General features: G+C 43.6%; 1 protein-coding gene across 1 annotated transcript in view; it reads left to right on the top strand.

The window, feature by feature from the left end:
* Positions 1 to 3,456: 3,456 nt before the first annotated feature.
* LOC126473841 (ATP-dependent translocase ABCB1-like) overlaps positions 3,457 to 12,335 on the top strand; it is a 94,312-nt gene continuing 85,433 nt past the window's right edge. The window contains exons 1-3 of the mRNA XM_050101169.1: positions 3,457 to 3,562; positions 6,827 to 6,927; positions 9,017 to 9,313. Of these exons, the coding sequence (XP_049957126.1) occupies positions 3,506 to 3,562; positions 6,827 to 6,927; positions 9,017 to 9,313 (455 nt within the window). The 5' untranslated portion in view covers positions 3,457 to 3,505. The remainder of the gene's footprint in view (positions 3,563 to 6,826; positions 6,928 to 9,016; positions 9,314 to 12,335) is intronic.

The following is a 12,335-nucleotide window of genomic DNA, read 5'->3' as shown; positions in this document are numbered from 1 at the left end:
AAATGGAAACAAAGATACGTGAAAGTACACGTTTCTAATATGCATGGTAATAGGACATACGTCCTAACCTCTTTGTCCCCCTGTCTCTTTCCATCTCCTCCTTCTCCTCTCTCTGTCCATCATCTCCTCCTTATATGTCCATCTTCTCCTCCCCTCTCTCTCCATCTGCTCCCTCTCACTGGTTCTGAGCGTTGTTTATTGTTACTGCATATTCAGAGGCTGTTGTATTATTCTTATCATGGGCCGATAACCAATAAATACAACTTTCTTCTTTTCTGACAACTCATGCACACACACGCACACGCAGACACACACACTCACACACACACACACACGCACACACACACACACACACACACACACACACACACACACACACACAAGTATATAAGTTTAAAATTAGTCGGTCATGGACTTTTTGAGTTTTTGGTACTAACGTTTCCCCTTTATATATTTCATATTTATTCATATGTTATACATATTAAAAACGTATATAAAACACGCACATATTGGAATGTAGCGTTTGGGCATAATTTAGAAGCGATCAGTGAAGAACCTTCAGAGCATTAAGATTTTCAACAAACGAACATATACATTTTTAGATAGATTTCTCCAATTATTATGTGTATGGTTATTCTTATATATGGAGCGCTAGTAAGAAGATAAAAAGATCCGCGTATTTGCGTGCAACGTTGTGTAAATATTTCAAATCAATATTTCTTTATTTAACCTGATAAGATTAGGGCCATCAGGCCCTCTCTTACATCGGACCAGTGTTTCACACATGCAGCATTTCATACATCAGACTTACATCATGACAATAGTTTAAATAAGAAAATTAGATTAATCTAGTGACAATATCAATAAAGAGTAATGACTAAGACCTAATAAAGTAAGTGCTGGCAGTATTTTTACAACAGGTGCTGTACATACAAATTATGATAAAAGTAATAATAGTAACAGTAAAAAAATCAAATAATAATGATAAACATGAGAAAAATTGGCAATAGTAATGAAGATTTGTGCAGATGTACATTAATATCTTGGTGTGTAAAGTAGATGCTTACTAGTATAGCGAGTTTTGGGGGAATTAGATTTAAGGAGGGGGAAAGAGGGAAGTAATGAGGTGAAGTGCATTCATGTACAGAGGAAGGCATTACTGTTGCTTAAGTAGATGCGTCATTAACTGTTTTTTGAAGTCGGACATGTTTTTAAGTTCTCTAATATAACGAGGGAGGTTATTCCAGAGTCGGGTTCCCGCTACTGTAAAGGACTCGAAGAAGGTGACTGAGCGGTGGAGAAGTTTCGGAGAACACATGAACATTTACATTTACATTATAACATAGATATAAAATGGTAAATCTCCGAAAGTTGTTCACCGATTCCTGTGAAATTTTAACATGACGCTGCATACGAATAAGCGCATTTTTTATATCTACTGGAGTGTCGTACATACATATATTTTTAATATATATATATATATATATATATATATATATATATATATATATATGTGTGTGTGTGTGTGTGTGTGTGTGTGTGTGTGTATGTGTGTGTGTGTGTGTGTGTGTGTGAGGAAAAAATCGCAACACCAAAAAATAACTAAAGCAGAATAATGAAAAATTCGGGAATATGTTTGTCTAGGTAACATATTTTTAAGGGATTAACATTGAAAGAACACAGTTTAATGTAAACACAAGGTAAGCCATTGCAAACGTGAAATGCTTATAACCGGTGCAACTGCAAGAATGATGAATGCAAGCATGCAGAAAAGCGCGCATTGTGTTGTACAGGTGTTGGATGTCAGTTTGTGGGACGGAGTTCCACGCCTGTTGCACTTGATCGACCAATACAGGGGCGGTTAATGTTGGATGTGGATGATGCTTGTGTTGTTGTCCAACGATGCCCCATATGTGCTCGACTGGAGACAGATCTGGTGATCGAGCAGGGAAAAGCGACATGACGACATTCTGTAGAGCATGTTGGGTTACAACGTCGGTATGTGGACGAGCTCTGTCCTGTTGGAATACACCCCCTGGAATGCTGTTCATGAATGGCAGCAAAACATGTTGGAATCACTAGACTGACGTAGAAATCTGCAGTCAGGGTGAGTGGGATAACCACGAGAGTGCTCATACTGTCATACGAAATCGTACTCCACACCAAAACTCCAGGTGTGCGTCCAGTGTGTCTAGCACGCAGACAAGTTGGTTGCAGGCACCGAAGCAGAACCAGCTTTCATCAGAAGACACAACAGACCTCCACCCTGCCCTCCAATATGCTCTCACTTGAAACCACTGAAGTCGGAAGTGTCGGTGGTTTGGGATCAATAGAATGCACGCTACAGGGCGTCTGGATCGAAGCCGTCCTAGAAGTAACCGACTGGTAACAGTTCCTTGTGCCATTGTGGTGACAATTGCTGCTCAGATTGCTGCTGCAGATGGAGTATGATGCAAGAGCCATACTCCGGACATTTCCCTAACGGCCATCCAGAGCCCGGTCTTCTTGCGACCATACACTCTCGTGACCACCGCTGCCAGCAATCAAATACAGTGGCTACACTCCAGGCAAGTGTTTCTGCAGTATCGCAGAAGTAACATCCAGCTTCTTGTAGCCTTATTACACGATTTCGGTCAAACTTAGTGAGGTGTTGACAACGGCGTCCGTGTCGCCCTAAAGGTATTCTTGACTAAAATCATTCACCACGTCCAGCGTGTATTTAAAGCAAATCTGATTTGTATCCTCATAGTGGCGCTACTAACGCCACTCCTATGCGACTGACGCGAGATTAGGATAAACATCATCTGTCAGATCTAGAAACACGACTACCAACTTTCGTTTATGTCGCACAAGTCCTTCTTGGTGTTGCGATTTTTTGCAGTCAATCAGGAACCTCCAGAAGGTATATAAAATCACGCTCTTATTCGAATGCAACTTTGTGTCAGAACTTCAAAGGAATGGGAGAAGAACTTTCGGACATTTACGATTTTGTAGAAACGAACATTTACATTTTTTTTATACAGACACTGAAAATAAAATTTTTGTAGCCTCTGGAAGTCGTTAGATAGGCAACCTGCATCTGCGTCGTTGCTCTTTGCCCCGGGTTAATCGTCAGTAACTTGCACCGTCGTGGCTAGAGATGTGGTTTTGTTGGCAGTACCGCTACACGACGGGCTGCGAGCGGCTGCTGCTGGCGGTGGGTCTGCTGATGTCGCTGTTCAGCGGCGTGACCGGCCCGCTGAACGTGCTCTTCTTCGGCTCGCTGATCGGCGTCATGGTGGACTACGGCACGCAGATGGCGGAAGCCATCTCGGCGGCGGCAGTGTCCTACATGTCGGGCTACCGACAACTGCCTAACGACACGCTGACAGACGCCGTGCTGCGCGTCATGTACTCCACGGAGCCCGTCTCAGCTGCCGGAAACGTCACGGCCGCCGAAGCCACGGACACCTTTCTCCAAGGCATACAGACGTTCGCCATCTACAACTCCTTCAATGGCGTCCTCATGTTAGTCTCCAGTCACATAGCCATCGCCAGCTTCAACTACGTCGGTTTCACTCTGGTACTGTCACAACATAGCTTCTCTCTCTTTTTTTTTCTCCCCTGTCTACCTATCTTTCCCAGTATTTTTCCTTCTTTTGTCTCCGTGTTCGCTTTTAATTTTCTTAAGCTTGGAAACATTTTGTGCTGGTGCTGCCCCACAGCTCGCAAAGGTATGAAAAAAATTCGTTCTTGAAAACGGCCAAGACTTGCCGAGAAATAATTATTTACACTGATCAGTCACATTAATGTGACCACCTGTCAAAAGCCTGACTAACTACCTTTTGCAGCGCGAGACGTGCTAGAAGAGTCAATGTAGTTCTGGAAGGTACTGACAGGAATGTGGAGCCATCCCAACTCCATTGCCATGGCTAGCTGCGTTAGTTTTCTGGGTTGAGGATCCGTGGTTGGAACACCTCCATCGAGGTGGCCCACAAATTCTCGACACGGTTTAATCCGGAGTGCCGGCTCGAGTGTCCGAGCGGTTCTAGGTGCTTCGGTCTGAAACCGTGCGACTACTACGGTCGCAGTTTCGAATCCTGCCTCGGTCATGGATGTGTGTGATGTCCTCAGGTTAGTTAGGTTTAAGTAGTTCTAAGTTCTAGGGGACTGATGACCGCAGATGTTAAGTCCCATAGTGCTCACAGCCAATTGAACCATAATCCGGAGTGTTTGGTGGTCAGTGCAGTACAATAAACTCACTCTGGTGCTCTTTGACCCATGAACACACACTGCGAGGTGCGTGCCACGTTGCATTGTCCTACTGTTAGATGTCATCCTGCCGAGGACAAACAAACTGCATGTAGGGGTTGGACATGGTCCACAGGGATAGATGTATACTTGTGTTGATCTATTGTGCCTTCCAGAATGACGAGGTCGCAAAGGTTTGAATAAATTCGTTCTTGAAAACGGTCAAGACTTGCTGAGAAATAATTATTTACACTATAGTGACAGACGTGAATCTGTTCGACACTGCATAATGTTCTTAATGCTGTCACAGCCATTGTAAGAAAACCCCTGTCACGTTTGCTGCCAAAATGATGACCTAGATCCAGGAGTTGACCCCTGTAACTTCAAAAATGGTTCAAATGGCTCTGAGAACTATGGGACTTAACTTCTAAGGTCATCAGTCCCCTAGAACTTAGAACTACTTAAACCTAACTAACCTAAGGACATCACACACATCCATGCCCGAGGCAGGATTCGAACCTGCGACCGTAGCGGTCGCGCGGTTCCAGACTGTAGCGCCTAGAACCGCTCGGCCACCCCGGCCGGCTTCTGTAACTTCGACTATCTTTTGCGCCATCGGATGCCACTTCCGCATATAAGTTCTTATTCTCAGTTTGTGTGCCTATTCAACATCAACAACACCGCGAAGTGATCTGTAATGCGAAGGGGTGATGTAACTCTTTCTTCTGTTCCTTTCCCTTCCACCGCATTCCAATCGCTCATTGCTATTAGAAAATCATCTCCCTTTATGTACTGAATTTTGCGTTCAGTACCCTGTTATTCTTTCTGTGCGTCTTAATCTTCTGCATGCAGAGTCGGCATGTGTACTTCAACAGTTTTTAGCGTTAGTTTCCTGTCCATTCTGATGGGAACAACAGTATCCCTGAACTGTTCAATCTTTGTTCTACCTTCCTGTTCATAAAGAATACTACTTAATTATACTCTTCGCTGTTGTTAATATCACCCCATATTCATCTGATAGGAATTATCTTCTTTTCATTTCAGTTCAATGACCCACACTGCATCGTGACTGAGCCTCTGTTTGCCTCTTTTTAGATTTTCTAGATTACTCACCACCCTCTGCAATGCTCGAATCCTTCCCCGTGCCTGCCTGGTCTTGGCTTATCTACAATTGTTCCTTCGCTTTCCCGCTTCTCAGTTACAACACTAACAGTCGGTTTGGGCGGCTTTAAAAAGGTTGGAATGTCTCTAACTGTGACATCCAATGACTGGTCCACGTTAAAAGTCACTGAACTCTCCTGACAGAGCCATTTTGCTGTTACTGTTTCTCTACTTACTGCTTGCTTTTATACAGGCGGGTTCACCTCTCTTGCTATCTACTGATCAGTTCCGCATTTCATAGCGGTGTCCAGTTACTTTTGACTAGATAGCGTAGGTAACAGTTATGAGGTACGGTATTATGACTGTCTCGAGACAGTCTCGACTAACTTATCTCTTATCAAATTGCTTGCTCCCCAACACAGTTAGATTTATGCTCTTAAATGACTGGCTGTCATCTACAAACTGATTTGCAGGGTTGTAGTGTAGCCTCATGCGGGATAAATGAATTTTTACTGAGTGTGTCGAATGACAGTGCTTAGAGAAAAACCATTAATACCTGTTACTCTTGAATATCAAGTGAAACGCTCGAATAATTGTCAATTAAAAAATAATACTGCAGAAACAAGCTCAGTGGAAGATTGCACCAACTACAATGAGAAAATAAGCATTCTGCTTACGATAGATGCACTGTGAATGGTATGGCCGGTCGGTGTGGCCGAGCGGTTCTAGGCGCTTCAGTCTGGAATCGTGCGACCGCTACGGTCGCAGGTTCGAATCCTGCCTCGGGCATGGATGTGTGTGATGTCCTTAGGTTAGTTAGGTTTAAGTAGTTCTAAGTTCTAGGGGACTGATGACCTCCGATGTTAAGTCCCATAGTGCTCAGATCCATTTGTGAATGGTATGTAGTGTAGTGAACTAAATGGAGTAGTAATATGGTTTAGGTGATTACTATACAAGGTGATCCAAAAGCTACGTCCCACAAGACAAGGTCTGCAGTGGTGATTCAACAACCTTGGCTCACAGGACGGAGTCATATACAAGCCTATGATAAGAACGATCATCGAAGCAAGAAAGTCAAGTAAACATGGTCTCTAAAAACGCATACCTTAAGAGCCTTGAGCACTTATTTAACTTCGATACTGACAAACGAATCTCTTCTACTGCATGCTCTTTGCTACTCATGTTTTGGAAGGAATGTGTATGGACCAAAACAAGAAACAATTATGTGTTATTATTTGTTTCAGAGACTAGACTCATTTTTGCTTCGAATGCTCTTTCCTCTCATATATCTGAATACGACTTTGTCATATGGGCAAAGATATAGACCTTCTACCATGGAACGTGGCTTTTGAATCACCCTGTATATCACGTACTTCTAGAGATTACTGTATGTTGCAGTTCCTGGAAGCACCGCTTACCGTTCAACCGAGTGTTTTTTTCGAGACGCCTGATGACTAGATCGCTGACACTGTAATCCTCTTACTACTGTCAACAGATCCACCGCATCCGAGGGCGCTTCATGGAGTCCGCACTGCGACAAGACATCAGTTGGTACGATGTCCACCAGTCTGGCGAGTTTGCCAGTCGCCTGTCAGAGTGAGTATCACAGTCACACGTGATTTTTAATGTCCACAGTTCCCCACGTGACATAGTTAGATCACCCGGTGCAGAAACACGTGTACACGACTTCCACTGCCACCAGCACGGACAGCAGTTATCTTTCAATAGCGAACGTAGACAGAGACATTATTTGCAACTGATTATTTAAATTTTGAATTAGTACATTCCTCATTATCATATACAGCAAACTTAGCCCATAATATTTGAGAGGGACCAACTTCGACGGGCCCTAGAGGGTCTCCTGAGGAATAACCTGAGAACAGGAACCCATATTCGGAAACGTCATCCAGAGACGATACAGAGCGTCCTACCTGTAGGGTTCAACGGTTGGCTCTGTGTCACCTCCTCAAGGGAAAACATACCACTGTAGGTTGACGCCAGTGCGTGAGCTGTCTCAAGGGTGTTGTTATGACAGACGTGAATCTGTTCGACACTCATAATGTTCTGAATGCTGTTACAGCCATTGTAAGAAAACCCCTGTCACGTTTGCTGCCAAAATGATGACCTAGATCCAGAAGTTGACCCTGTAACTTCGACTATCTTTTGCGTCATCGGATGCCATTTCCGGATATGAGTTCCTATTCTCAGTTTGTGTGCCTATTCAACATCAACACCGCGAAGTGATCTGTAATGCGAAGGGGTGACGTAACTCTTTCTTCTGTTCCTTTCCCTGCCACCACATTGCAATCGCTCATTACTATTACATAATCATCTCCCTTTATGCACCGAATTTTGCGTTCAGTACCCTGTTATCCTTTCTGTGCGTTTTCATCTTCTGCTCGCAGAGTCGGCATGTGTACTTCAACAGTTGTTAGCGTTAGTTTCCTGTCCATTCTGAAGGGAACAACAGTATCTCAGAACTGTTCAATTTTGTCCTAACTTCGTTGTACTCTTCGCTGTTGTTGTTGTTACCCGATATTCGTCTGACAGGAATTATCTTTTTTCCATTTCAGTTCAATGACCCACACTATATCATGACTGAGCCTTTGCATGTCTCTTTTTAGATTTTCTAGATTATTTACCATGTCCAAACTTCTGACATTTTACTCTCCTGTTCGTAGAATGTTACTTTTTCGTTGTTTATTCAATTTTTTTCTCATTGTTACCATCTCCTTACCAAGTCTCTCCCATAGATCCGAATGGGGGGTTAATCTGGAATCATTTGCCAACAGGGAGATAATCATTAAATTCTTATTTTTCAACAACAGAGCACATATCCTGTGGATGCACTTCGTATATCTTTAATTCGGCTGCTCGCATTGCCATTTGCATCATGCTGTTGAACATTGCTGAATGTTCCTGAATGGCCGCTGCAAAAGTGCTCTTTGACAAGGCCGTTAGCAGAACGAAGGAGACATACGGGAGTCTTCGGCCGCTATTGCTGATGATTTTTCATTCAAATTTTAAGCAGTAACTGGGTTAGAACCCGGAACCCAAGACGTTTTGGATTATTAATCAAAATCACTGCACGAAGACCACAGCTGCATATATGTCAGATATTAGTCGATACTACAGTGGAGATGTATCTTTCGCTTTGCAGCTGAGTGTGGGATGTTTAGAAACTTACTGACAGATTTAATAAATGCCGCACCTTAACGCGAACCCAGAACCTTGGCTTTCATGGGCATTGTTCTTATCGACTAAGACCCAATCACGACTCACGATCCAACCTCACGGTTTACATCCGCCAGTACCTCATCTCCTACCTTCCAAACATCACAGCTCCCCTGCATGTCCTTAGAATATTACGTAGAAACGGCTTAGCTGCAGCCTAGGGTATGGTTTCTAGAATGATAATTTAGTCTATAGAGGAATGTGCGATATTTTCAAACTTGCTGGCGGAGTGTTAAACCCGGAACTTTGTCTTTCGCGAGCAATGCTCTTCCCAACTGAGCTATCCAAACATGACTCACAGGGTACTCCGCACTTAATTACGCGAGAATTGCGACAGGAAGATGGATATTTGCGGGTGAAGGTACAGTGTAGTATAAACAAGTTGCAGTCTTTTGAGGAATGAACCTAAGCTAATGCGGAAAGTGTGCAAGCATTGTTATCCGTGTGTCAGGGATATGCAGAAGATGGAGGACGGCGTGGGGGAGAAGGTACCGATGTTCGTGCAGATGGTGGTGTCCTTCCTGGGGAACGTGGGGCTGGCGCTGTTCCGCGGCTGGGAGCTGGCGCTCATCTGCCTCATCTCGCTGCCCGCCGGCACCATCGCCATCGGCGTCGTCGCCTTCATCTCGGCGCGCATCGCCAGGAAGGAGATGCAGGAGTACGGCAAGGCGGGCGCCATTGCCGAAGAAGTCCTCGGCTCCATCAGGACTGTCATCGCCTTCGGAGGTCGTGACAAGGAGGTAGAGAGGTAAGCTTTAAGCCGTTCCTGCACGGCACGTGAAACCGAAAGTGGACGTGAGGTTGCTCGAGTTTTGTAACGTCACGACGTGGAATTTCACGTTGCGCCGCTCTGCTCAGGGTGAACTGCAGAATAAGACAAGTCAGATTTTTGTTTTGTACAGAGTAAAGTGGCCATTGAGATGTGGGTTCGATTGCTACGTCACAAGCAGAACTTAGGATGTGTTCCAATGTGTGTGAAATCTGATGGGACTTAACTGCTAAGGTCATCAGTCCCTAAGCTTACACACTACTTAACCTAAATTATCCTAAGGACAAACACACACACCCATGCCCGATGGAGGACTCGAACCTCCGCCGGGACCAGCCGCACAGTGAACTTAGGAGACACCATGTTTGATAGTGTCATTTGTAAATCAAGTCCGTATTTGCTGGTGTTATAACTTACCGGCGTTATAACTTAAGTGGTATGGATGCATGCTGTTTAAACCACTGATACGTTGAACACCTCTCAAGAAGGCGTAATTTTTGGTACGATTTCCTATAATAACATGACATTAAACGCTTTTCGCATTTCGTGGGTTTCGTATTATAACTTGCCTCCCATGGAAGTATGCCGTTTGAAGGCAAGATTTAACAAGAACGCGTCGTTTCCTTTTTTTTTTTCTTTAAGACACTGGCATATTGTATATTTAACAAGAACGCATCGTTTTTGTTATCATTAAATGTCAGTTGATGACATACTGATGGTTAAAGCGTTGAGAACTGTGTAAGGTCAAAGACATAGACTCATACTGACGTCTGATGACTATAGAGTAGCGTGCAAAGGCATCTTTTGTCGGAAAAGTCGCTGGTTGGTGACATGGTTATTGCAGTAATTTTAATATTGGCCTAGATGATTGTGGGACTTCCTTATTAAGTTACGTACATGTAAGAAAGCCCTCCATTAAGGTGTGAATTTGTTCGATTTTCTGAATGTGTCATGCAACATGGAGCAATGAATTAAATGATTTTTATACATTCCGCTGCCTGATTTATCTCGCAGTTCAGTATTTATTTCTTTATTCATCCAAAAATCTGTCGAGATTATGGAATACATCAGTCATTTATGCGAGTAAATATTGGATATGGACGTGTACACTTACTAACTCTGTCTGCCTATATTTTTCACACACACACACACACACACACACACACACACACACACACACACACACACACACACACAAACACTTTTTTACTCTTGCAAGACGTGCAGAACATTTAACAGCGATACTGCAGTAAGTGATTTTTTTTTTTTTTTTCGTTTTTACTTTATCTGTGAGATAACTCGCACTAGTAGCAGAAACAGATCTTACACTTTCTTGTTTCAAGTCTCTTCAATTTTAATAGGTTCTAAAAATTCTGCTACCAAATAGATGCTATGCTCTAACAAGACTGCTCTTAGGATTGTACTAAAAGTAGGAATGACGAACTGTTTTTTTTAAATCTTTTGTAGAAGACTACTGTCACTTTGTATCGCAATGTTAGTAATGGAAGTTTTAAAAGCTTTACCGATTGGACGTGGAACTCCTGTTTTTTCGTCGTACCTAGTTCGTGTAAATTGATGTTTCTTATGCCTACCGCAGATAAAACAAAATGACTAGCACATTGACAAAGGAGGTTCAAAAATGGCTCTGAGCACTATGGGACTTAACATCTATGGTCATCAGTCCCCTAGAACTTAGAACTACTTAAACCTAACTAACCTAAGGACAACACACAACACCCAACACCCAGCCATCACGAGGCAGAGAAAATCCCTGACCCCGCCGGGAATCGAACCCGGGAACCCGGGCGCGGTAAGCGAGAACGCTACCGCACGACCACGAGATGCGGCACAAAGGAGGAAGTGTGGCTTTTGATAGAGCTAACGTAGCGGTTTTACGCATGCACAGTTTCGTAAACATACAGTGGGATTTGAGCGCGAGATAAGGCAGATAAGTGCCGGTGACAGCGCTGCTGCCGCGAATTACTGTGAGTAGCACGTTCCATGTGACGTACTAGCTCTTTTCTGACAAGTGAAACTCCCGATCGCAACCCCTTCAGATTTAGTGGTAAGTTGGCCCAGTAGATAGCCCCTCAAAAACCGAACACAGGTCAAACACGGAAATAGGAAGAAGGTGTACTGAACCGTGAAAACAAAGCAAAACAGACACAATGAACGGTTCAAGTTCAAGATGTGCTACATCGAGCGACATGCAACAGCACTGAGGTCATGGTTGAGTGGTTGCCGGCCCGGTAGCTCAGCGTGTTCGGTCAGAGGGTTTAGCTACCCTCTGAACTGGTGTCATCGGACGTCCGCCACGAACAAATTCAACGAACAGTATAGAACAAAACGAGATTAAAAAAAAAATTGTTCACGGTGTTGGACCACAATGCGGGAGATCCATGTTCAACTCTGCTTTATGCACCTTTTTTTTCACGAAATCAACTGTCTGTCCGATCATTAACGTGTTTGTTCTCTTTCTGTAGTCTTGGAAATTGTCATACTACACATTGATTGCAGAATATGAGTCGTTACCGTCGCAAGTAAATGTGATGAATTGTTAGAGCAGCCGATCGTCTGCTTGGCAGTCCAAGACCATCAACACACAGTAACGATGCCGGGGCTCTTCTAATTCTCTCGATGTGATACATGTTGAGCTTTGACCGTTTACTTTCTATTTTGCTTCTTTTTTCACAGTGCAGTATACTTTTTTCCTGTTTTCATGCTTGATCTGCGTTCAGTTTTTGATGGGCTATCCACTGTGTCATCTTACCACTAAATCTGAAGTGGTTGCGATCGGGATTTTCCAATGGGAGCATGTTCCAACTATGATGGAAACTTGGCGTGCTTCGCGATGAGAAACACGTCCCTTGTGAGGAAAACTTTACCGTCTGTTCCAAAGGTTCGTAAAATCTATTTGGCGAGGAATATTAGTAGTATCTATACTTGCAGAATATCCATGCACTGTGCGCTCAAGCGCGCTTGCTCTATGTTATTCCACTGC

This window comes from Schistocerca serialis, chromosome 4, assembly GCF_023864345.2.
Source record: "Schistocerca serialis cubense isolate TAMUIC-IGC-003099 chromosome 4, iqSchSeri2.2, whole genome shotgun sequence".
NCBI classification, from domain to species: Eukaryota; Metazoa; Arthropoda; class Insecta; order Orthoptera; family Acrididae; genus Schistocerca; species Schistocerca serialis.
The sequence above is the reverse complement of the archived record's forward strand: the minus strand, read 5'-3'. Positions and strand labels throughout refer to the sequence as shown.